This window comes from Hyla sarda, chromosome 10 (assembly GCF_029499605.1).
Source record: "Hyla sarda isolate aHylSar1 chromosome 10, aHylSar1.hap1, whole genome shotgun sequence".
NCBI lineage: Eukaryota > Metazoa > Chordata > Amphibia > Anura > Hylidae > Hyla > Hyla sarda.
In genome coordinates, this window is record NC_079198.1 from 124,349,273 (window position 1) to 124,371,222 (window position 21,950).

The 21,950-nt window shown below is 49.5% G+C and overlaps 1 protein-coding gene across 4 annotated transcripts in view; it reads right to left on the reverse strand.

The window, feature by feature from the left end:
* CHEK1 (checkpoint kinase 1) overlaps positions 1 to 19,566 on the reverse strand; it is a 38,834-nt gene extending 19,268 nt beyond the window's left edge. Inside the window, exons 1-5 of one of the 4 annotated variants that reach the window (XM_056542332.1) lie at positions 19,435 to 19,566; positions 12,481 to 12,572; positions 11,395 to 11,618; positions 5,674 to 5,738; positions 5,234 to 5,303 (exon numbers count right to left, since the gene is read on the reverse strand). In XM_056542332.1, coding sequence (XP_056398307.1) covers positions 5,234 to 5,303; positions 5,674 to 5,738; positions 11,395 to 11,618; positions 12,481 to 12,545 — 424 coding nt within the window. In that variant the 5' untranslated portion in view covers positions 12,546 to 12,572; positions 19,435 to 19,566. Of the gene's footprint in view, positions 1 to 5,233; positions 5,304 to 5,673; positions 5,739 to 11,394; positions 11,619 to 12,480; positions 12,573 to 19,264; positions 19,389 to 19,434 lie in introns of those variants that run through there. The other 3 variants (XM_056542333.1, XM_056542335.1, XM_056542334.1) reach the window with 3 other exon arrangements.
* Positions 19,567 to 21,950: the final 2,384 nt, after the last annotated feature.

Consider the following 21,950-nt stretch of genomic DNA (forward strand, 5'->3'; position numbering starts at 1 on the left):
GGACATGATAACTGAACGACAGAGGACGTTGAAAAAGAATGGAAAGGGCCGAACCTTTGACCCTTAAGGGAGCTGAAAGCCAAACCTTGAGCCAGCCCCGACTGGAAACTGAAAGGGGTCGGGGAAGGAAAACCACGACCGGAGAAAAGGCAGAGTTTCACACAATGAAAATAAGACCGCCAGGTATGGTGGTAAATCCTGCAGAGGAAAGCTTCTGTGCCCTCAGCATGGTGCAAACCATTCGGGAAGAGAAACTTCAAAAAGGTCCTCAGAACCACTGTCTCAACCGCCATGCCGACCAAAGCATAGATGGTAAATAGGGGTGGCACAGAAGACCTGAGATAAGAGGTCTAGACGATAGAGAAGGCGCAGCATTAAGTCGTTCAGGATCCTGACCACGACGACGTACCAAGCCCGCCGGGGCCAGGCTGAGCCACGACAATGGCTGAAACTCCCTCTGCTGAGAGTTTCCTCACGGCCCCGAAAAGAGAGGAAGGGGAAGAAACAGATAAGGTAGGGCAAAGCCCGACCAAGAGAGGGAAATGCTTCGGTTGTGGCCGGACGTGCAGGGGTTGCAGATCACTGCAAACATCTCCGGATGTGGGGACCACTCGCCTTGGACGACTGAGGACAGGCTGAGAAGACCACATCCCAGAGACGCCCGGAATGAAGATAGCTGAGATGGCCGGAAATCTGAGCTCCGTCCAGAAGGGAATTTCCCAAGAAGCAAGCAAAGAAAGGAATGCCCTAGGCCCAACAAGTTGAAGGGGAAAAGGCCTTTTCCGGGAACCAAGGCCACAGACCGGCTGGTCCCTGAAAACACGTCTTCAGCCCGACAGACTGGCAGGGAGGGGCAGGAAAAAGCGCCCCTGAAAAAAACAGGGGGGAAACTAAGCCACCATAGAAGGGACCGACAAGACTGTCTAGAGAGAAAGATCTTGCGGTCAAGAGACAATGGAGACGTGTCCCACCGGAAGAGAATCACCAGTTGAAGAGGTCTGATGAAACTGGGCAAATGGCACGGCCTTCACGGCCTCCGTTTACCGACCCAGGACATCCATGCAAAAGCGAATGGAAACTGGGAGCAGGGTGCCGAAGTCATCGGACTCTTGATAAGAGTCAGCCGACTGGTCGGCGGAGTCTAAAGCGGGTAGAGGCCGCGTCGAACTGAAGCCCCAGGAGAGCGGTTGGACTTGTCCTGATTGACCATCCAACTGAAGTGAGACAAGGTCAGGAGGTCGTCCAAGTAAGGAATCACGGAAACAACTGTTGTCCGTAAAAGGGCTATCACAGGCGCCAGGACTTTGGTAAAGGAGAAGTGGTCAGACAAAAATGGAGAGCCACAATAGAAAATGACCGTCCGGAACTGCAAAGCGGAGGTACCGATGATGACCGGGAAACAATGAGATGTGGAGGCAGGCATCCTTGATGTCCACCAAGGAACGGAAATTCCCCATGAACCAGGAACGCCAGCACCGAACGGAGAGACTCCATTCGGGATGGGAAAGTAGAAGATGCTGGCTGAGATACTCGAGAACCAAGGCCGGGGCAAACAGAAACTCCTTTCTTGGGGAACACAAAGAGGTTGGAATAAACCTCAAAAACATTCCCCTGAAGGAACCAGGACAAATTACTCCCTGGATAAAAAAAGAAGCTGGAGCGCGCCCCGAACTGCCTTATCTAGAGAGGAACCGGAGGGTCCAGGAAAGAAAAAAGGCAATCCCATGGAAGGGAAGCAAATCCGATCCTGTATCCGTTGACTACCACATCCCTGACCCCGGAATCCTGAATGTGCGTGGTCCAGGAATCCCGGTAGAGCAAGAGGCGACCAACCACCCGAGAAAGGTCGGAAGGAGGAAGGCCTACGGCTGCCTGATGGGGCCGCAAAACAGCCAGAACGAAGAGCAGACCTCCGGGAGGTACAGGTTCGGAAGGAGGAGCCCTCTTCCCGTGAAGGCACCCGGCTGGACCCTTTGTTGGTACCAAAGGTTCACAGAACCAGAAGGAGGACTTAGAACGGAAAGCGGTTCTGTGAGCCTTATCCAGAGGTAATAAAGTACTCTTTTCCGCCCGTCGCCTCACTTCCTAAAGGCAGCGTCCACATTCCAGGCTTTAAGCCACATGGAGGGACAGTGGCTACCAGTTAGCTTGTGGCAAAGGCAGCACAGCGGCTGCGCATGGAAGCAGAACACAGAAAATCTCCAGCTGTGGAGCATCGAAGAGCTAGATTAAATAAATCCTAAAGAGGGATCTTTAAGACTACCCTGGCGGAGATGGGAGGCAATAGTGAAAGGGCCCTTGACACCCAGGCCGAAGCAAAAGCAGGAAGAACGTGCTGTCTCAAAGGCAAAGTTTGCCAAAGTCTCCACCTTCATGTCCGCTGGATCCTTGAAGGCAGCCGCATCAGCCAACTTCCGAGTAGGCGCCTTAGAGAGGCGGAAGACCGGCAGATCCACAGTTGGAGAGGAGGTCCACCGAGCAATGAGATCCTTGGCGAAGGGATACCGCGCTTGAACCTTCTTCGTTTCCTGAAACTTCTTGTCAGGGTGCCTCCAGGCGGATACCAGCAGGGCATAAAATTCAGCGTGAGAGCTGAAAGTCTTGGGTGCCGGTCGGGCACGAAGAAAGGAGACTTCTGGAGCCACGTTTGAAGTTCCTGGGTCCTTTAGATGGAAGGTGTCTCTTATGGCCGAAACTAGGGATCGACCGATAACGTTTTTTAGGGCCGATACCGATAATCGGTGGAGGTTAGGGCCGATAGCCGATAACTTATACCGATATTCCGGTATAAATTATCGGCTATTTAACCCCCTGTGACACCGCTGCAGATCATTGATTTAAAGCGGGCGCTTTAAATCAATGATCTGCAGTGGCTTTTGCGGGGCCATAGGCCGCCGCCGCCACCACCCGCTTCTCTCCCCCTACCTGTCAGGGTGGTCCGGCCCATCCATCCTTCCTGTAGTGTCCGGGGGCGTTCCGGGTGAAAAGTGAACCGGTCCGGGCTGTCCTTCTCCGACGGTCATCTTCTCCACTCCGGGCAGGCTCCGGCCTAGTACGCTGCATAGACGCCGCTGCGCAGTGACGCCTGTGCGCAGCGACGCACCTGACGTCACGGCGTAGCGGCGTCTATGCAGTGTACTAGGCCGGAGCCTGCCCGGAGTGGAGAAGATGACCGTCAGAGAAGGACAGCCCAGACCGGTTCACTCTTCACCCGGAACGCCCCCGGACACTACAGGAAGGAAGGATGGATGGCCCGGACCACCCCCATTACGGGTAAGTTTAATTTTTTTATTGACTGAGGGTGGGGGAGGGGCCCGACCGGTATAGGCAAACATCCATACCGGAATACCGCCCAGCATCACGGTGGGGGGTGCGACGCGGTGGGGTGGGTCGGGGGTGCGGTGTGGCGGGTCGCGGTCGGGGAGCAGGCAGCACAAGTGGTTCAATGGCAAGATAGGGGCGTGCTAGGAGCAAAAGCACCGCTGATTGGCCCCGGCCCCTGGTGTCAGTTTGCGCCCTTCACCTTAACTTTGCTTTAATTCTTGTAAGTCAAATAAAGAGTTAATAAACTTAAATGTCATTATGAATAATTTGAAGGGTGCAGTTATTAAAATTGTGTGAATGTTAGGGTTTCTAGGACTCAATCTCATCAAATGCACAAGAAAATTTCCTTGAAAATTAAAAAAAAAACAAAAAACAATATGACGACATAAGACTTCTAATGCCCTAAAAATGAGAACGTTTAAAAAATGATGCCAAATTTAGTAGACGTATTGGATGTCAATTTATAACCAATTTGGCATGGCTATTTCTCTTACAAATCTTTGAAAATGTGAATTTTTCACAAAAATCTATTAGCAATAACTTACAACTATCCACGAAACAAGCCTGATGCATAGTGTATTATCAGGCCTGATGCATAGTGTTTTTATGTCGTGTGGATTGGATTTACAATTTTATATGGCTTCATTTAAAGGGGCATTCCAGGAAAAAACATTTTTATATATATCAACTGGCTCCAGAAAGTTAAACAGATTTGTAATTTACTTCTATTAAAAAATCTTAATCCTTTCAGTTCTTATGAGCTTCTGAAGTTAAGGTTGTTCTTTTCTGTCTATGTCCTCTCTGATGACACTTGTCGCGGGAAACACCCAGTTTAGAAGAGGTTTGCTATGGGGATTTGCTTCTAAACTGGGTGTTTCCCAAAACAGGTGTCATCAGAGTGGATTTAGACAGAAAATAACAACCTTAACTTCAGAAGCTTAAGTACTGAAAGGATTAAGATTTTTTAATAGAAGTAATTTACAAATCTGTTTAACTTTCTAGAGCCAGTAGATATATAAAAAAAAAGTTTCTTCCTGGATAACCCTTTTAATAAAGAGGGATGTTTACCTGGAGTCATACTGCTGAACTACCCTTTGCTTGTTTTGTGGATACTACTGTTGGCCAGTGCTCGTGGCCATTTTTGCAGGCAACTACCTTAGAGAGGGTGAGAGCTTGTTTATATTACGTCATTTATATAAACATCACTGATATAAAAGTGAAATAAGTCCCGAAAAAAAAAAAAAATTATAATAACTCAGAACCACTTGGATCAGCAAGGGAAACTCTAGAGTTATTAATACATAAAAATACATTTCAGATTCAAAAACTGGCAAGACAACCTGCATACTTAAGGCTTTTTTTTTGCCTACAAATTTATGGTCCTTTTCCATTTTCTGTAATATAAGGCTGATTTCAGGCTGTGATAAAAATGCTAAGTATAATGGCAACAGGACTAACCACTCTGTACTTAAAGGGGAACTCCGGTGGAAAAAAGTACAAAACAAATGTTTTCAAATTAACTGGTGCCTCAAAGTTAAACAGATTTGTAAATTACTTCTATTAAAAAATCTTAATCCTTCCAGTACTTATTAGCTGCTGTATAAAAGAAAGAAATTTGTGGATTTCTTTTCTGACTGACAACGATGCTCTCTGTTGACACCGCTGTCAGTGTCAGGAACTGTCTGAATTAGAATCACTGAGCACTATTGTCAGACCAAAGAACTTCACAAATTTCTCTATAGTATATCTGTAGTATACAGCAGCTGATAAGTACTAGAAGGGTTAAGATTTCTAAATAGAAGTGATTTTGCACCAATTGATTTGAAAACGTATTTTTCACAGAGTTCCCCTTTAAAGTATATCACCAAGGATACAAATACTAGGGAACAGCTAGACAAATTTTTCTTACCTCTGTCATCAAGGAGCAGATTCTCTGGCTTTATGTCTCTGTGAGTAATTCCCAGACCATGCAGATATTCCTAATAATAAAAAGCACAAATGGCTGTTTTGCAAATATAAATTTAATTTAAAAACACAACAGTGAGAAGATGAATGCATAAATTTGACATACAAAACACACAATTGGAGATTAATCTATAGTATATATTTTTGCTGCAGCTCTAAAAATGCTAGACCTTCCTGTGTGTTATGTCACCTCATGGCTATTGTACATATACCATACATCAGTATTTAACACCAATAAATTTAGTGCATTTTAGGATTCACATTTTTTACACTGATTTGTATTAGAAATATCCATGGGTAAAATTGAATTAATAAACACATCTCTCACTGCAGTCCTCCATCCAATATATAAACCTAAATGTAATAAGCAGAAAATATCCTCACCACCCCTGCGATGAGCTGCTGGAAGAACTTCTGGGCATCCTGTTCAGGCATCCCGACATCTGGCTCTAGAAAAAAACACAACATTACTATAATGTCATACCAATATGTAATGTTATGATCTTAAAAGGGTAATCCACTGGAAAACATTTTAAATGAAGTGGTGCCACAAAGTTTAACAGATTTGAAAATGCCTTCTATTAAAAAAATCTTAATCCTTCCAGTACTTATCAGCTGCTATGATCCACAGGAAGTTCTTTTCTTTTTGAATTTCCTTTGTCTGATCACAGTGTTCTCTGCTGACACCTCTGTCCATTTTAGGGACTATGCAGAGAAGGAGCAAATCTTAAAACGGACAGAGGTGTCAGCAGAGAGCACTGTAGTCAGACAAAAATATAATTCAAAAACAAAAGAACTTCCTGTGGATCATAACAGCAGCTAAAAAGTAAAACTGATCACAGGCGCAAGGACCTTGTGAACACCCTCGGAGCTGTGGCTAGGCCAAAGGGGAGAGCAACAAACTGAAAATGTCCCTCTGGGACAGCAAAGCGGAGGAACCGCTGATGTGCCGGAAAATTCGGAACATGGAGGTAGGCGTCCCTGATGTCCACTGAGGAAAGAAACCCCCCCCTGATCCATGGTCTCCACAACCGAACAGAGAGACTCCATGCGGAAGTGGCGCAAGAGGAGATGCCGGTTGAGGAGCCTTAGATCCAAGATGGGGCGTACTGGACCCCCTTTTCCTGGGAACTACAAAGAGGTTGGAATTTGGAAGAGAGGCAAACTCGATCCGGTAACCGTTGGACACCACATCCCTGACCCAGGAGTCCTGCACATGCGTGGACCAGACGTCCCGGAAGAGTAACAGATGACCTCCCACGCGAGAAAAATCCGTGGGTGGGGGCGTCCCTTCAGGCAGAGGTGGGTTTGCGGGTACCTGCCTTGGGCGCACAGCGGCCCCAACGGTTATCCGAATTCCAGGATGTGCAAGTCTGGAATAAGGGAGCCTTTTTGGTCCCGAGAAGTCGCCTGCCTGGTCCCCTTCGTGACCCCGAAGGTCCGAAAGGAAGGAAAGGAGGTAGCTTTACAGCGGGAGGTAGTTCTACAGGCCTTATTTTGAGGTAATAAGGAACTCTTCCCTCCCGTGGCTTCAGAGATGATCTCGTCTAGGCGCTTACTAAAAAGCTGAGAACCAGTAAAAGGAAGCTCAGTGAGAGACTTCTTAGAGGCTGCGTCCGCATCCCAGGCTTTGAGCCACGCGGATCTACAGAGATCCACAAGGTTACCTGTGGCAAAAGCAGTACAGCGGGCTGACTGCATGGAAGCAGAACATAGAAAATCTCACGCTTTAGAAAGCAGGAGAATTAAGTCGGCCAGTTGTTCCGAGGAAGCTCCAAAAGAATTGCCCTGGTGGAGTCGGGAAACCCAGATCGTAAGGGCCCTGGAAACCCAGGCAGAGGTAAAGGCAGAGAGAAGAGATGAACCCGACGCCTCAAGGCAAATTTAGCCAAGGTCTCCCCTTTTTGTCCGCTGGATCCATAAAAGATGCAGCATCGAGCAAAGGTAGGGTAGTAGTCTTAGATAGACGGGAGACTTGTGGGTCCACCGTAGGAGGTGAGGACCACCGGGCAATGAGGTCCTTAGCAAAGGGATAACGCGCTTGAACCTTCTTTGTTTCTTGACACCTCTTGTCAGGATGCCTCCAGGCAGACTCTAGCAAGGCTTCAAATTCAGCATGGGAGCTGAACATCTTGTGTGCCGGACGGGCACGATGAAAGGAAACTTCTGGGACAGCGTCCGAAGTTCCTGGGTCCTCTAGGTGAAAGGTGTCTCTTATGGCCAAAACCAATGAGTCCACCGTATCGGTCATGTCTGCGTGGTCTTCTGAGTCTTGAAACAGAAGCAGCCTCATCAACTAGTTCACCAGGGGAGTGGGAACGGGTGGAGGCAGCCTTAGGAAAGGGAGACACTGACCTGGAGCGCCGTTCTGGAGATTCAGAACGGCGACTCGGGGAGCGTCTTAAGGAAGAAAGACACTTGCTGGAAGACGTAGCAGAGGGATGATGCCCATGCCTACGTCTGTACAAAGACTCCGGAGAGGAGTCAGAGGAATGGCCCCTATTACGCTTGTGAGAGCGTTTAAAATAGGGTGAGGGAGAGCGAGGCTCTATTGGGGAACGGTGTAAGGAGGACCTCTCTAAGGCAGTCACCACGGAACGGAACGCCAAGTCAGAAATAGAGAGGAAAGACACCCACATTGGAGGGGCAGCAGAGCCCACTGGGTCTGGGGGAGCATCCTGAATAGGAATACCAGGGGGGTCAGGAGGTGCAGTGGTGCAGGCGGAACAAGTGGGTTCAGCAGATCCAGGCATTTTGCGTTGCAGCCCTTATAAGTATAGTAGGTGACCAGGGCCCCAGGTACCTGCTTAGAGGGAGGGACAGTTCTGGTCTCGGACGTGGAAAAAAATAGGGTAATCTCACCAGCATCCATGTCCCCACCAGGCAGCTGCTGTGAGAAAAGCAGGGACAGAAGGACCAATCAGAAGAGAGGGGCCGGGTTAGACTAGAGCGCCTCAGATTGGCCTCCAAGCCCCCGCACAGCTCTGAGTGGCTGAAGAGATTCGCGCTCTCCCTAGGGCGCGAATCCCGCCGGGGAAGAAAGATGCCAGCTTTTAACGGCGCCCGCTCCAATCCCCGAAGCATATGTGAGTGCCGGGGAACAGGAGTGGGCGAAGTGCCGGCGCAGCAAGCCGCTGCAAAAACTAAAGTAAACTGCGCCCCGGCCGCGCGTTCTCCATATGGCGCGAATCCCGCCGGGGAAGAAGATGCCGACTCATAATGGCGCCCGCTCCAATCCCCGAAGCATATGTGAGTGCCGGGGAACAGGAGCGGGCGAAGTGCCGGCGCAGCGCGCTGCTGTGAAAACGAAAATAAACTGTGCCCCGGCCGCGCTGCACACCACGCGGCCGGAACACAGAAGAAAAAAAAAACATGGAGAAGGCAGCCACGGCTGCTGAATAAAGAATGACTGCCCAGTGAATAAAAATGAACAGTCCTACACCACTGATATTAACCACGTACTCAATCTAATACTAAATCGCTTCCCACCTTTACCACACCATTTTCCAGACAATTTCAAGATATTAAACATATTATATTCAAACATTTACCAGTATTACATCTTGATAAAACCATGTCTGAAATTGTGCGACAAGGTGTTCGGGTAGTACCCCGCAAAGCACATTCACTGCATAATCAACTTTCTCCCAGCGATTTTAGTACAGCTCCCCACACTGATACATGGCTAACATGTAAAGGCAGCTACAAATGTAGCCATCCAAGATGTACAGTCTGCCAATACATGCCCAATACTGATAAATTTTATTCATGTACCACAGGACAGGAATTTCAAGCAAAAAGTTTCATTAATTGTCAAACACATCATGTTGTTTATACCATCATTTGCATACCCTGTAACCTTCAATACATAGGATGTACAAGCAGAAAACTTAAAGTTAGGATTAAAGAACATTTACACATACCCGACAGCAACAAAATCGGCAGTAGATCTGTGTCAGGTTTCACTAAACACATTATTGATCATCATGCAGGTATTGTTCCGAACATTTCAGTGACAGGTATAGAAAAAGTACGTCCGCCCAGAAGAGGTGGAGATTGGAGTAAAGCCGTGTTCAGACGAGAGGCTTTTTGGATACTGTGTTTAGACACGCGCTTCCCGTCTGGACTTAATTACAGACATGACTTAAGTTATATATATTAATCACTTGAATAAGACATAGTTTTTGTCTAATTTACTACTTATTTTAGTTGTTCACTCCATTACGGGTTTTCTCCATTCTCCCAGCTCCACATTTTCCAGAAACCTTATGTGATGTCACCGGTTACCACAGTATTTAAGATGCATCTTTTGTCCATCATACTTACCATGATTAAGACTTGTTAACAGGTCGAAACGCGTTGGTTGCGTTTCGTTTGTTCTTATCCATATTATGTTCCAGTTTGGTTTTTAATATTTTTCAATAAAGCCAGTATTTTATCCAGTTTGGGAGCCGGATGCTACTTTCTCCTCTGCCTAATTGCCGCACCTGGGAACACGGCCCTTGCCTCACTCCGAGTCTTCCAACTGGAGAGGTGTGTTACCATATACATGATCTGGGTCTGAGAACTACAACGGTGAGCTGAATTTTTCTATATTTCCCTGTGATATCTACTGATATTAACCCCCTGAGTTCCCCCAATACCATTAGGGAGTCCTTGCCCAATACGGACCCCAACTAGAAACAATAAAAAGGAGTGGGACCAAAACAGGGGTTCTCCAGAGGTTGCAAGCCCCCGACACCTTAAAGAAAAAAAAGGGAGAAGGGAAATACTCAGCTCAATCTGAAGAACTTACCTAATGAAGTCTTCAGCCAGCTTTTTGTCACCTGCATCATGCCAGGCTTGAAAAGCTAGACGAGCAGAGAAAAGTGGGGGACCCGGACCCCTGAGGTACAACCCCAGGCGCTGGCTGTTGGCGAGAGGGGGTTGACAGTACATCCACGATGCTTGTACCCCCTCAATCGCAAATGGGGAAACAGTGAACGCTATGTTCCTGAGTCCCCACCTGAAAACAGGAAATTAAAAGGGAATAAGAAACTAAACGTCCCTTTTGTGTAAAAATAAAAAAATGTTAGACCAAGTCTGGGGAGAACCCCAGACTAGTGTCCATCTCCTGCGACACTAAGCTTATTAAACCTATTACCTCAGGCTCTGTAGGCAGGTATATCCTGCTGGGAGAAGCCGACTTTGATTTCCTTAGTGTCAAGTGTCCTAGCAACAACAGCATACACCCAAGGTCTGTGTCCCCCAATGGAGCCGATAGAGAAATACCAAAATGTTATGGTCCATGTTAGAGCCCTCTGATTTACACTGATTATAGTTCAATATTGTTTGAAAGACAACGCAATTTTTTATCCCATGGCAAGGTGAATATGTCCTGTTAAAACTGTATTTGTACTAATAAGGGCACTATCAGAATCAAAAACTTTTTATATGTTGTACATCCTGGCAAAACATTAACCTTCCTAACCATTAAAAAAAAAAAAAAAAAAAAAAAAAAGTTTTCTTTTTTTTTTCAAGAAACCCTGGCTTATAAAACCACCACTAGTGGTCCCCATATCATCCAGAACATAATCCTGTCTGGCTGCAACATCATTTTTGTCCTAGCTGAAGCACAGGCTGAGACAAAATCCAGTAAGTGAGGGTGGAACTGGAACTCCTCTGGGCGCACTCTTGTGATATCAGATTGCAGCATGAAAACAGAGAGGAGGGGGTTACAGAGCAGCCTGTGTTGATTGGATGTGTGAGGAGCAGAACAACAGAGGGGATTTGTGAGCCAAAGAAGCTAGACACAAAGGCCCAGATTTATAAAACTGTGTGAGAGAAAAAGTGATTTTCCCACAGCAACCAATCACAGCTCAGCTTTCAATTTACCAGAGCTCATTAGCTGAGCTGGGATTGGTTGCTGTGGGAAAATCTTTCCACCTTTTCTCTCACACAGACACAGTTTGATAAATCTGTGCCAAAGACATGTAAAGAATATGCACGACCTATTGAGTAACATATAGCAGCATCAGGTTTCTGTGATATGAAAGGTACACTTTAACTATGTTCAGTGGAATCACAATCCATAAATACACCAAGACAAGACATACACCTACTTACCTATCCTATCAAACAGCTCGCCTCCCCGACAATATTCCAAGAACAAATAATGAATGTTTCCTTCCTTGCGATGTCCATAGAATTTAACAATATTTGTATGGTTAAGCATCTTATTGATGCAGATCTCTTTCTTTATGTTTTCTGCACAGTCGACCGCACGTTTCATATCTACAATCTTCACTGCCACTGCCTCCTCTGTTTTCCGGTTTACAGCCAGTTGTACCCTGACAGCAAGCAAATTGGAAAGAAACATGACATGATAATACAAACTTGTGTTTGGTTATAGAGGATAACTTAGGAGACAAAAACGTCAGATTTAACACAATCAGTTCATGCAGTGAAACTTAACACGTCACTCTGCTTCCTCCGTAGCATTACGCTGGGCGCAGGGGAGGAGGTGGAGTGACGTGTGTGTGTCACATGCTCCTCCATAGGACGCCATGATGCGATCGGGAGTACTGGAGCGGGGCCGCACAGCAGCAGGTATCGGACATGGTATCGGGGATATTAAACAAGTCCCCGATACCAGGCAAATGCCGAGTATCGTCCCTTATACCGATACTAGTATCCGTACTATTCTTTGTGGCATACTTTCTACAAGGCATTGGACACATTCCTCAGAGATTTTGCCGTATATGGACATGACGACAATCACACAGTTCCTCCATATATACATGATGACATAACAGTTTCACCATATATACATGATTACATCACACAGTTTCACCATATGGACATGATGACATCACAGGGACGAGACATGACAACAATATATGAGGACAGGATATGAAGTCAAAAGCTTCCTCCTTTGTTGATTTTCCTCCCTAACAAGGATTAGGAAGGAAAAACCGGGCAACGCCGGGTACTCAGCTAGTAATAGATAAAAATAAAAAATAAAGTATAATTCTTTATAATGACAGGTACACTCCGTGTGCTAGCATCTTCTCCTGTAAGAGTGGATCATTAAAAAAGTTGAAGATCACACAATGTTACCAATGACGGACACCTCACATGTACAGCACAGGAGCACAAGGAAGAACAAGAACATTTCCGGACATCAGTGAGAGCCCCAATGACAGCACTTACTCTCCATAGGCCCCTTCTCCTAGGGTCTGCACCAAATCCCAATCTTCAACAAAAGGCACGGCCATGATGGATCAGCTGTGGAGATGGATCAGCTGTGGAGAGATAACGGGTTGAGAGCAAAAGCTTTAGAAAAGTGCAATACACAGTTATTGCTGACCTCACTACAGTACATGTAACAAATCTATAGGATATAACCCAAAACATATGTCCCACTGTTCAGGTACCCCACGTATGAATGACCTGGTCACTCCTCACATTACACACAGTGTCCAGGCCCCTCACTCCTCACATTACACACACACAGTGTCCAGGCCCCTCACTCCTCACATTACACACACACAGTGTCCGGGCTCCTCACTCCTCACATTACACACAGTGTCCGGGCCCCTCATTCCTCACATTACACACACACACACACAGTGTCCGGGCTCCTCACTCCTCACATTACACACAGTGTCCGGGCCCCTCATTCCTCACATTACACACACACAGTGTCCGGGCCCCTCACTCCTCACATTACAAACAGTGTCCGGGCCCCTCACTCCTCACATTACACACAGTGTCCGGGCCCCTCACTCCTCACATTACACACAGTGTCTGGGCCCCTCACTCCTCACATTACACACAGTGTCCGGGCCCCTCACTCCTCACATTACACACACACAGTGTCCGGGCCCCTCACTCCTCACATTACACACACACAGTGTCCGGGCCCCTCACATTACACACACAGTGTCCGGGCCCCTCACTCCTCACATTACACACAGTGTCCGGGCCCCTCATTCCTCACATTACACACACACACAGTGTCCGGGCCCCTCATTCCTCACATTACACACACAGTGTCCGGGCCCCTCACTCCTCACATTACACACAGTGTCCGGGCCCCTCACTCCTCACATTACACACAGTGTCCGGGCCCCTCACTCCTCACATTACACACAGTGTCCGGGCCCCTCACTCCTCACATTACACACAGTGTCCGGGCCCCTCACTCCTCACATTACACACAGTGTCCGGGCCCCTCACTCCTCACATTACACACAGTGTCCGGGCCCCTCACTCCTCACATTACACACAGTGTCCGGGCCCCTCACTCCTCACATTACACAGTGTCCGGGCCCCTCACTCCTCACATTACACACACACACACACAGTGTCCGGGCCCCTCACTCCTCACACAGTGTCCGGGCCCCTCACTCCTCACACAGTGTCCGGGCCCCTCACTCCTCACATTACACACAGTGTCCGGGCCCCTCACTTCTCACATTACACACAGTGTCCGGGCCCCTCACTCCTCACATTACACACAGTGTCCGGGCCCCTCACTCCTCACATTACACACAGTGTCCGGGCCCCTCACTCCTCACATTACACACAGTGTCCGGGCCCCTCACTCCTCACATTACACACAGTGTCCGGGCCCCTCACTCCTCACATTACACACAGTGTCCGGGCCCCTCACTCCTCACATTACACACAGTGTCCGGGCCCCTCACTCCTCACATTACACACACACAGTGTCCGGGCCCCTCACATTACACACACAGTTTCCGGGCCCCTCACATTACACACACACACAGTGTCCGGGCCCCTCACATTACACACACACACACACACACACACACACACAGTGTCCGGGCCCCTCACATTACACACACAGTGTCCGGGCCCCTCACTCCTCACATTACACACACACAGTGTCCGGGCTCCTCACTCCTCACATTACACACAGTGTCCGGGCCCCTCACTCCTCACATTACACACACACAGTGTCCGGGCCCCTCATTCCTCACATTACACACACACACACACACAGTGTCCGGGCCCCTCACTCCTCACATTACAAACAGTGTCCGGGCCCCTCACTCCTCACATTACACACAGTGTCCGGGCCCCTCACTCCTCACATTACACAGTGTCCGGGCCCCTCACTCCTCACATTACACACAGTGTCCGGGCCCCTCACTCCTCACATTACACACACACAGTGTCCGGGCCCCTCACTCCTCACATTACACACAGTGTCCGGGCCCCTCACTCCTCACATTACACAGTGTCCGGGCCCCTCACATTACACAGTGTCCGGGCCCCTCACTCCTCACATTACACACACAGTATCCGGGCCCCTCACTCCTCACATTACACACACAGTGTCCGGGCCCCTCACATTACACACAGTGTCCTGGCCCCTCACATTACACAGTGTCCGGGCCCCTCACATTACACACACAGTGTCCGGGCCCCTCACTCCTCACATTACACACAGTGTCCAGGCCCCTCACTCCTCACATTACACACAGTGTCCGGGCCCCTCACTCCTCACATTACACACAGTGTCCGGGCCCCTCACTCCTCACATTACACACAGTGTCCGGGCCCCTCACTCCTCACATTACACACAGTGTCCGGGCCCCTCACTCCTCACATTACACACAGTGTCCGGGCCCCTCACTCCTCACATTACACACAGTGTCCGGGCCCCTCACTCCTCACATTACACACAGTGTCCGGGCCCCTCACTCCTCACATTACACAGTGTCCGGGCCCCTCACTCCTCACATTACACACACACACACACACAGTGTCCGGGCCCCTCACTCCTCACACAGTGTCCGGGCCCCTCACTCCTCACACAGTGTCCGGGCCCCTCACTCCTCACATTACACACAGTGTCCGGGCCCCTCACTCCTCACATTACACACAGTGTCCGGGCCCCTCACTCCTCACATTACACACAGTGTCCGGGCCCCTCACTTCTCACATTACACACAGTGTCCGGGCCCCTCACTCCTCACATTACACACAGTGTCCGGGCCCCTCACTCCTCACATTACACACAGTGTCCGGGCCCCTCACTCCTCACATTACACACAGTGTCCGGGCCCCTCACTCCTCACATTACACACAGTGTCCGGGCCCCTCACTCCTCACATTACACACAGTGTCCGGGCCCCTCACTCCTCACATTACACACACACAGTGTCCGGGCCCCTCACATTACACACACAGTTTCCGGGCCCCTCACATTACACACACACACAGTGTCCGGGCCCCTCACATTACACACACACACACACACACACACACACACACACACACAGTGTCCGGGCCCCTCACATTACACACACAGTGTCCGGGCCCCTCACTCCTCACATTACACACACACAGTGTCCGGGCTCCTCACTCCTCACATTACACACAGTGTCCGGGCCCCTCACTCCTCACATTACACACACACAGTGTCCGGGCCCCTCATTCCTCACATTACACACACACACACACAGTGTCCGGGCCCCTCACTCCTCACATTACAAACAGTGTCCGGGCCCCTCACTCCTCACATTACACACAGTGTCCGGGCCCCTCACTCCTCACATTACACAGTGTCCGGGCCCCTCACTCCTCACATTACACACAGTGTCCGGGCCCCTCACTCCTCACATTACACACACACAGTGTCCGGGCCCCTCACTCCTCACATTACACACAGTGTCCGGGCCCCTCACTCCTCACATTACACAGTGTCCGGGCCCCTCACTCCTCACATTACACACACAGTATCCGGGCCCCTCACTCCTCACATTACACACACAGTGTCCGGGCCCCTCACATTACACACAGTGTCCTGGCCCCTCACATTACACAGTGTCCGGGCCCCTCACATTACACAGTGTCCGGGCCCCTCACTCCTCACATTACACACAGTGTCCGGGCCCCTCACTCCTCACATTACACACAGTGTCCGGGCCCCTCACTCCTCACATTACACACAGTGTCCGGGCCCCTCACTCCTCACATTACACACAGTGTCCGGGCCCCTCACTCCTCACATTACACACAGTGTCCGGGCCCCTCACTCCTCACATTACACACAGTGTCCGGGCCCCTCACTCCTCACATTACACACAGTGTCCGGGCCCCTCACTCCTCACATTACACACAGTGTCCGGGCCCCTCACTCCTCACATTACACACAGTGTCCGGGCCCCTCACTCCTCACATTACACACAGTGTCCGGGCCCCTCACTCCTCACATTACACACAGTGTCCGGGCCCCTCACTCCTCACATTACACACAGTGTCCGGGCCCCTCACTCCTCACATTACACACAGTGTCCGGGCCCCTCACTCCTCACATTACACACAGTGTCCGGGCCCCTCACTCCTCACATTACACACACACACACAGTGTCCGGGCCCCTCACTCCTCACATTACACACACACACACACACAGTGTCCGGGCCCCTCACTCCTCACATTACACACACACACACACACAGTGTCCGGGCCCCTCACTCCTCACATTACACACACACACAGTGTCCGGGCTCCTCACATTACACACACACAGTGTCCGGGCCCCTCACTCCTCACATTACACAGTGTCCGGGCCCCTCACTCCTCACATTACACAGTGTCCGGGCCCCTCACATTACACAGTGTCCGGGCCCCTCACTCCTCACATTACACAGTGTCCGGGCCCATCACTCCTCACATTACACAGTGTCCGGGCCCCTCACTCCTCACATTACACACACAGTGTCCGGGCCCCTCACTCCTCACATTACACACACAGTGTCCGGGCCCCTCACTCCTCACATTACACACACAGTGTCCGGGCCCCTCACTCCTCACATTACACACACAGTGTCCGGGCCCCTCACTCCTCACATTACACACACAGTGTCCGGGCCCCTCACATTACACACACAGTGTCCGGGCCCCTCACATTACACAGTGTCCGGGCCCCTCACATTACACACAGTGTCCGGGCCCCTCACATTACACACAGTGTCCGGGCCCCTCACATTACACACAGTGTCCGGGCCCCTCACATTACACACAGTGTCCGGGCCCCTCACATTACACACAGTGTCCGGGCCCCTCACATTACACACAGTGTCCGGGCCCCTCACATTACACACAGTGTCCGGGCCCCTCACATTACACACAGTGTCCGGGCCCCTCACATTACACACAGTGTCCGGGCCCCTCACATTACACAGTGTCCGGGCCCCTCACATTACACAGTGTCCGGGCCCCTCACATTACACAGTGTCCGGGCCCCTCACTCCTCACATTACACACAGTGTCCGGGCCCCTCACTCCTCACATTACACACAGTGTCCGGGCCCCTCACTCCTCACATTACACAGTGTCCGGGCCCCTCACATTACACAGTGTCCGGGCCCCTCACTCCTCACATTACACAGTGTCCGGGCCCCTCACTCCTCACATTACACAGTGTCCGGGCCCCTCACTCCTCACATTACACAGTGTCCGGGCCCCTCAGTCCTCACATTACACACAGTGTCCGGGCCCCTCAGTCCTCACATTACACAGTGTCCGGGCCCCTCACTCCTCACATTACACAGTGTCCGGGCCCCTCACTCCTCACATTACACAGTGTCCGGGCCCCTCACTCCTCACATTACACAGTGTCCGGGCCCCTCACTCCTCACATTACACAGTGTCCGGGCCCCTCACTCCTCACATTACACAGTGTCCGGGCCCCTCACTCCTCACATTACACAGTGTCCGGGCCCCTCAGTCCTCACATTACACACAGTGTCCGGGCCCCTCACTCCTCACATTACACAGTGTCCGGGCCCCTCACTCCTCACATTACACAGTGTCCGGGCCCCTCACTCCTCACATTACACAGTGTCCGGGCCCCTCACTCCTCACATTACACACAGTGTCCGGGCCCCTCACATTACACACAGTGTCCGGGCCCCTCACATTACACACAGTGTCCGGGCCCCTCACATTACACACAGTGTCCGGGCCCCTCACATTACACACAGTGTCCGGGCCCCTCACATTACACACAGTGTCCGGGCCCCTCACATTACACACAGTGTCCGGGCCCCTCACATTACACACAGTGTCCGGGCCCCTCACATTACACACAGTGTCCGGGCCCCTCACATTACACACAGTGTCCGGGCCCCTCACATTACACACAGTGTCCGGGCCCCTCACATTACACAGTGTCCGGGCCCCTCACATTACACAGTGTCCGGGCCCCTCACATTACACAGTGTCCGGGCCCCTCACATTACACAGTGTCCGGGCCCCTCACTCCTCACATTACACAGTGTCCGGGCCCCTCACTCCTCACATTACACAGTGTCCGGGCCCCTCACTCCTCACATTACACAGTGTCCGGGCCCCTCACTCCTCACATTACACAGTGTCCGGGCCCCTCACATTACACAGTGTCCGGGCCCCTCACTCCTCACATTACACAGTGTCCGGGCCCCTCACTCCTCACATTACACAGTGTCCGGGCCCCTCACTCCTCACATTACACACAGTGTCCGGGCCCCTCACTCCTCACATTACACACAGTGTCCGGGCCCCTCACTCCTCACATTACACACAGTGTCCGGGCCCCTCACTCCTCACATTACACACAGTGTCCGGGCCCCTCACTCCTCACATTACACACAGTGTCCGGGCCCCTCACTCCTCACATTACACACAGTGTCCGGGCCCCTCACTCCTCACATTACACACAGTGTCCGGGCCCCTCACTCCTCACATTACACACAGTGTCCGGGCCCCTCACTCCTCACATTACACAGTGTCCGGGCCCCTCACATTACACAGTGTCCGGGCCCCTCACTCCTCACATTACACAGTGTCCGGGCCCCTCACTCCTCACATTACACAGTGTCCGGGCCCCTCACTCCTCACATTACACAGTGTCCGGGCCCCTCACTCACATTACACACAGTGCCCGGGCCCCTCACTAACTGCCCTGTCATCCCGCACCTCAGAGCCCCGGTCCCTCCTCAGTGACACTCGGTCCCGGTGACAGTCCTGTCAGTCCCGCTGCCTGTCACCTCCCGCTCTCCCTCACTCCGCACACGATCCTCTCCGGGTCACACACATTACACCTACATACACCAACACCCGATATGGTGGCCCCAGCCGCCGCTCACCCGCTCGTTCCTTAGGTTACTCGCTGTACCACAGATCCGGCTGCACTCGGTTTTTCCCGCCCATTAGGCTTCAAACTCCCCGGCAACAAATTACGTCATCACGCTGGCTAGACACCAGCGTCCTGACGCCAGGATCACGTGACACTCACAGGCCTATATAAACTTATGCTTAGTAGGGGCGTTCTGACGTCAAATAAAGTCATGTGATATGTCACGTGATATGGTCGGGGCTGAAGTTGTGTGTTAGGGCTAAAGGGAGAGAAGTAATGTTATTTACATGGGACTGTATGTTGTGGGGGATGAAGAAAGAGGAGTAATATTATTTACATGGGACTGTATGTTGTGGGGAATGATGGGAGAGGAGTAATATTATTTACATGGGACTGTATGTTGTGAGGGCTAAAGGGAGAGAAGTAATGTTATTTACATGGGACTATGTTGTGGGGATGAAGAAAGAGGAGTAATGTTATTTACATGGGACTGTATGTTGTGGGGGATGAAGAAAGAGGAGTAATATTATTTACATGGGACTGTATGTTGTGGGGGATGAAGAAAGAGGAGTAATATTATTTACATGGGACTGTATGTTGTGGGGGATGAAGAAAGAGGAGTAATATTATTTACATGGGACTGTATGTTGTGAGGGCTAAAGGGAGAGAAGTAATGTTATTTACATGGGACTGTATGTTGTGGGGGATGAAGAAAGAGGAGTAATATTATTTACATGGGACTGTATGTTGTGGGGGATGAAGAAAGAGGAGTAATATTATTTACATGGGACTGTATGTTGTGGGGGATGAAGAAAGAGGAGTAATATTATTTACATGGGACTGTATGTTGTGAGGGCTAAAGGGAGAGAAGTAATGTTATTTACATGGGACTGTATGTTGTGGGGGATGAAGAAAGAGGAGTAATATTATTTACATGGGACTGTATGTTGTGGGGGATGAAGAAAGAGGAGTAATATTTACATTGAACTGTATGTTGTGAGGGCTAAAGGGAGAGAAGTAATGTTATTTACATGGGACTATGTTGTGGGGATGAAGAAAGAGGAGTAATGTTATTTACATGGGACTGTATATTGTGAGGGATGAAGAAAGAGGAGTAATATTATTTACATGGGACTGTATGTTGTGGGGAATGATGGGAGAGGAGTAATATTTACATGGGACTGTATGTTGTGGGGATGAAGAAAGAGGAGTAATATTATTTACATGGGACTGTATGTTGTGGGGATGAAGAAAGAGGAGCAATGTTATTTACATGGGACTGTATGTTGTGGGGATGAAGAAAGAGGAGTAATGTTATTTACATGGGACTGTATGTTGTGGGGATGAAGAAAGAGGAGTAATGTTATTTACATGGGACTGTATGTTGTGAGGGCTAAAGGGAGAGAAGTAATGTTATTCACATGGGACTAGTTGTGAGCGTTAAAGGGAGAGGAGTAATGTTATTTACATGGGACTGTATGTTGTGGGGAATGAAGGTAGAGGAGTGATGTTATTTACATGGGACTGCATGTTGTGAGGGCTAAAGGGAGAGAAGTAATGTTATTTACATGGGACTGTATGTTGTGGGGGGTGAAGAAAGAGGAGTAATGTTATTTACATGGGACTGTAGTTGTGAGGGCTTAAGGGAGATAAGTAATGTTGTTTACATGGGACTGTATGTTATGGGGAATGAAGGTAGAGGAGTGATGTTATTTACATGGGATCATATGTTGTAGGGAATGATGGGAGGGGAGTAATATTTACATGGGACTGTATGTTGTGGGGATGACGAAAGAGGAGTAATGTTATTTACATGGGACTGTATGTTGTGGAGTATAAAGGGAGAGTGATGTTTACATGGTTCTGTATGTTGGGGGAGCTGAAGGGAGGGAAGTGATATTTACATGGGACTGTATGTTGGTGCTAAAGGGAGAGGAGTGATACTGTATTACTTTCATGGGACTGTATGTTGTAAGGGCTAAAAGCAGAGGAGAGATGTCACTTGGGAGAACACACTAAAAACTAATACATGTTATTACTAATGGTTGGAATAAAGGGGGGAAAAAAGTATAATGTGGGAATTTATGCAAGTACATCTGGCTCAAAAAGTTTTTGCACAAGCCCCTGATTTGTGCAGAAATGTGACTTTTTGTAGTTTTACCTCAGCTGTCCCGGCATGCTGGGAGTTTTGTAACAGCTGGAGGCACCAAATTTGGGAAACAGTGGACTGGGATGTGAGATGCAGGTCTTACTAAAAAGGACCCCCAATGAATTTCCTATGTTTGGTAAACATAATGGGGGATATTTATCATTGGATTTACACCACTTTACGGTTTCTAAATATCCCTGCAAAATCTGCGCAATTGCATTTTTTTCCCTCTATTTTCAGTAGCACATTTTTCATTTGTTGGGTGCACTGTACACCACTTTTTCCAGTGGAGCTGTATTTATTATTTGCGCAAATTAAATGTAGAAGTTTTTTTTTTTTTTTGCGCAAATAGGACACGTACAAATGTGTCAGATGCC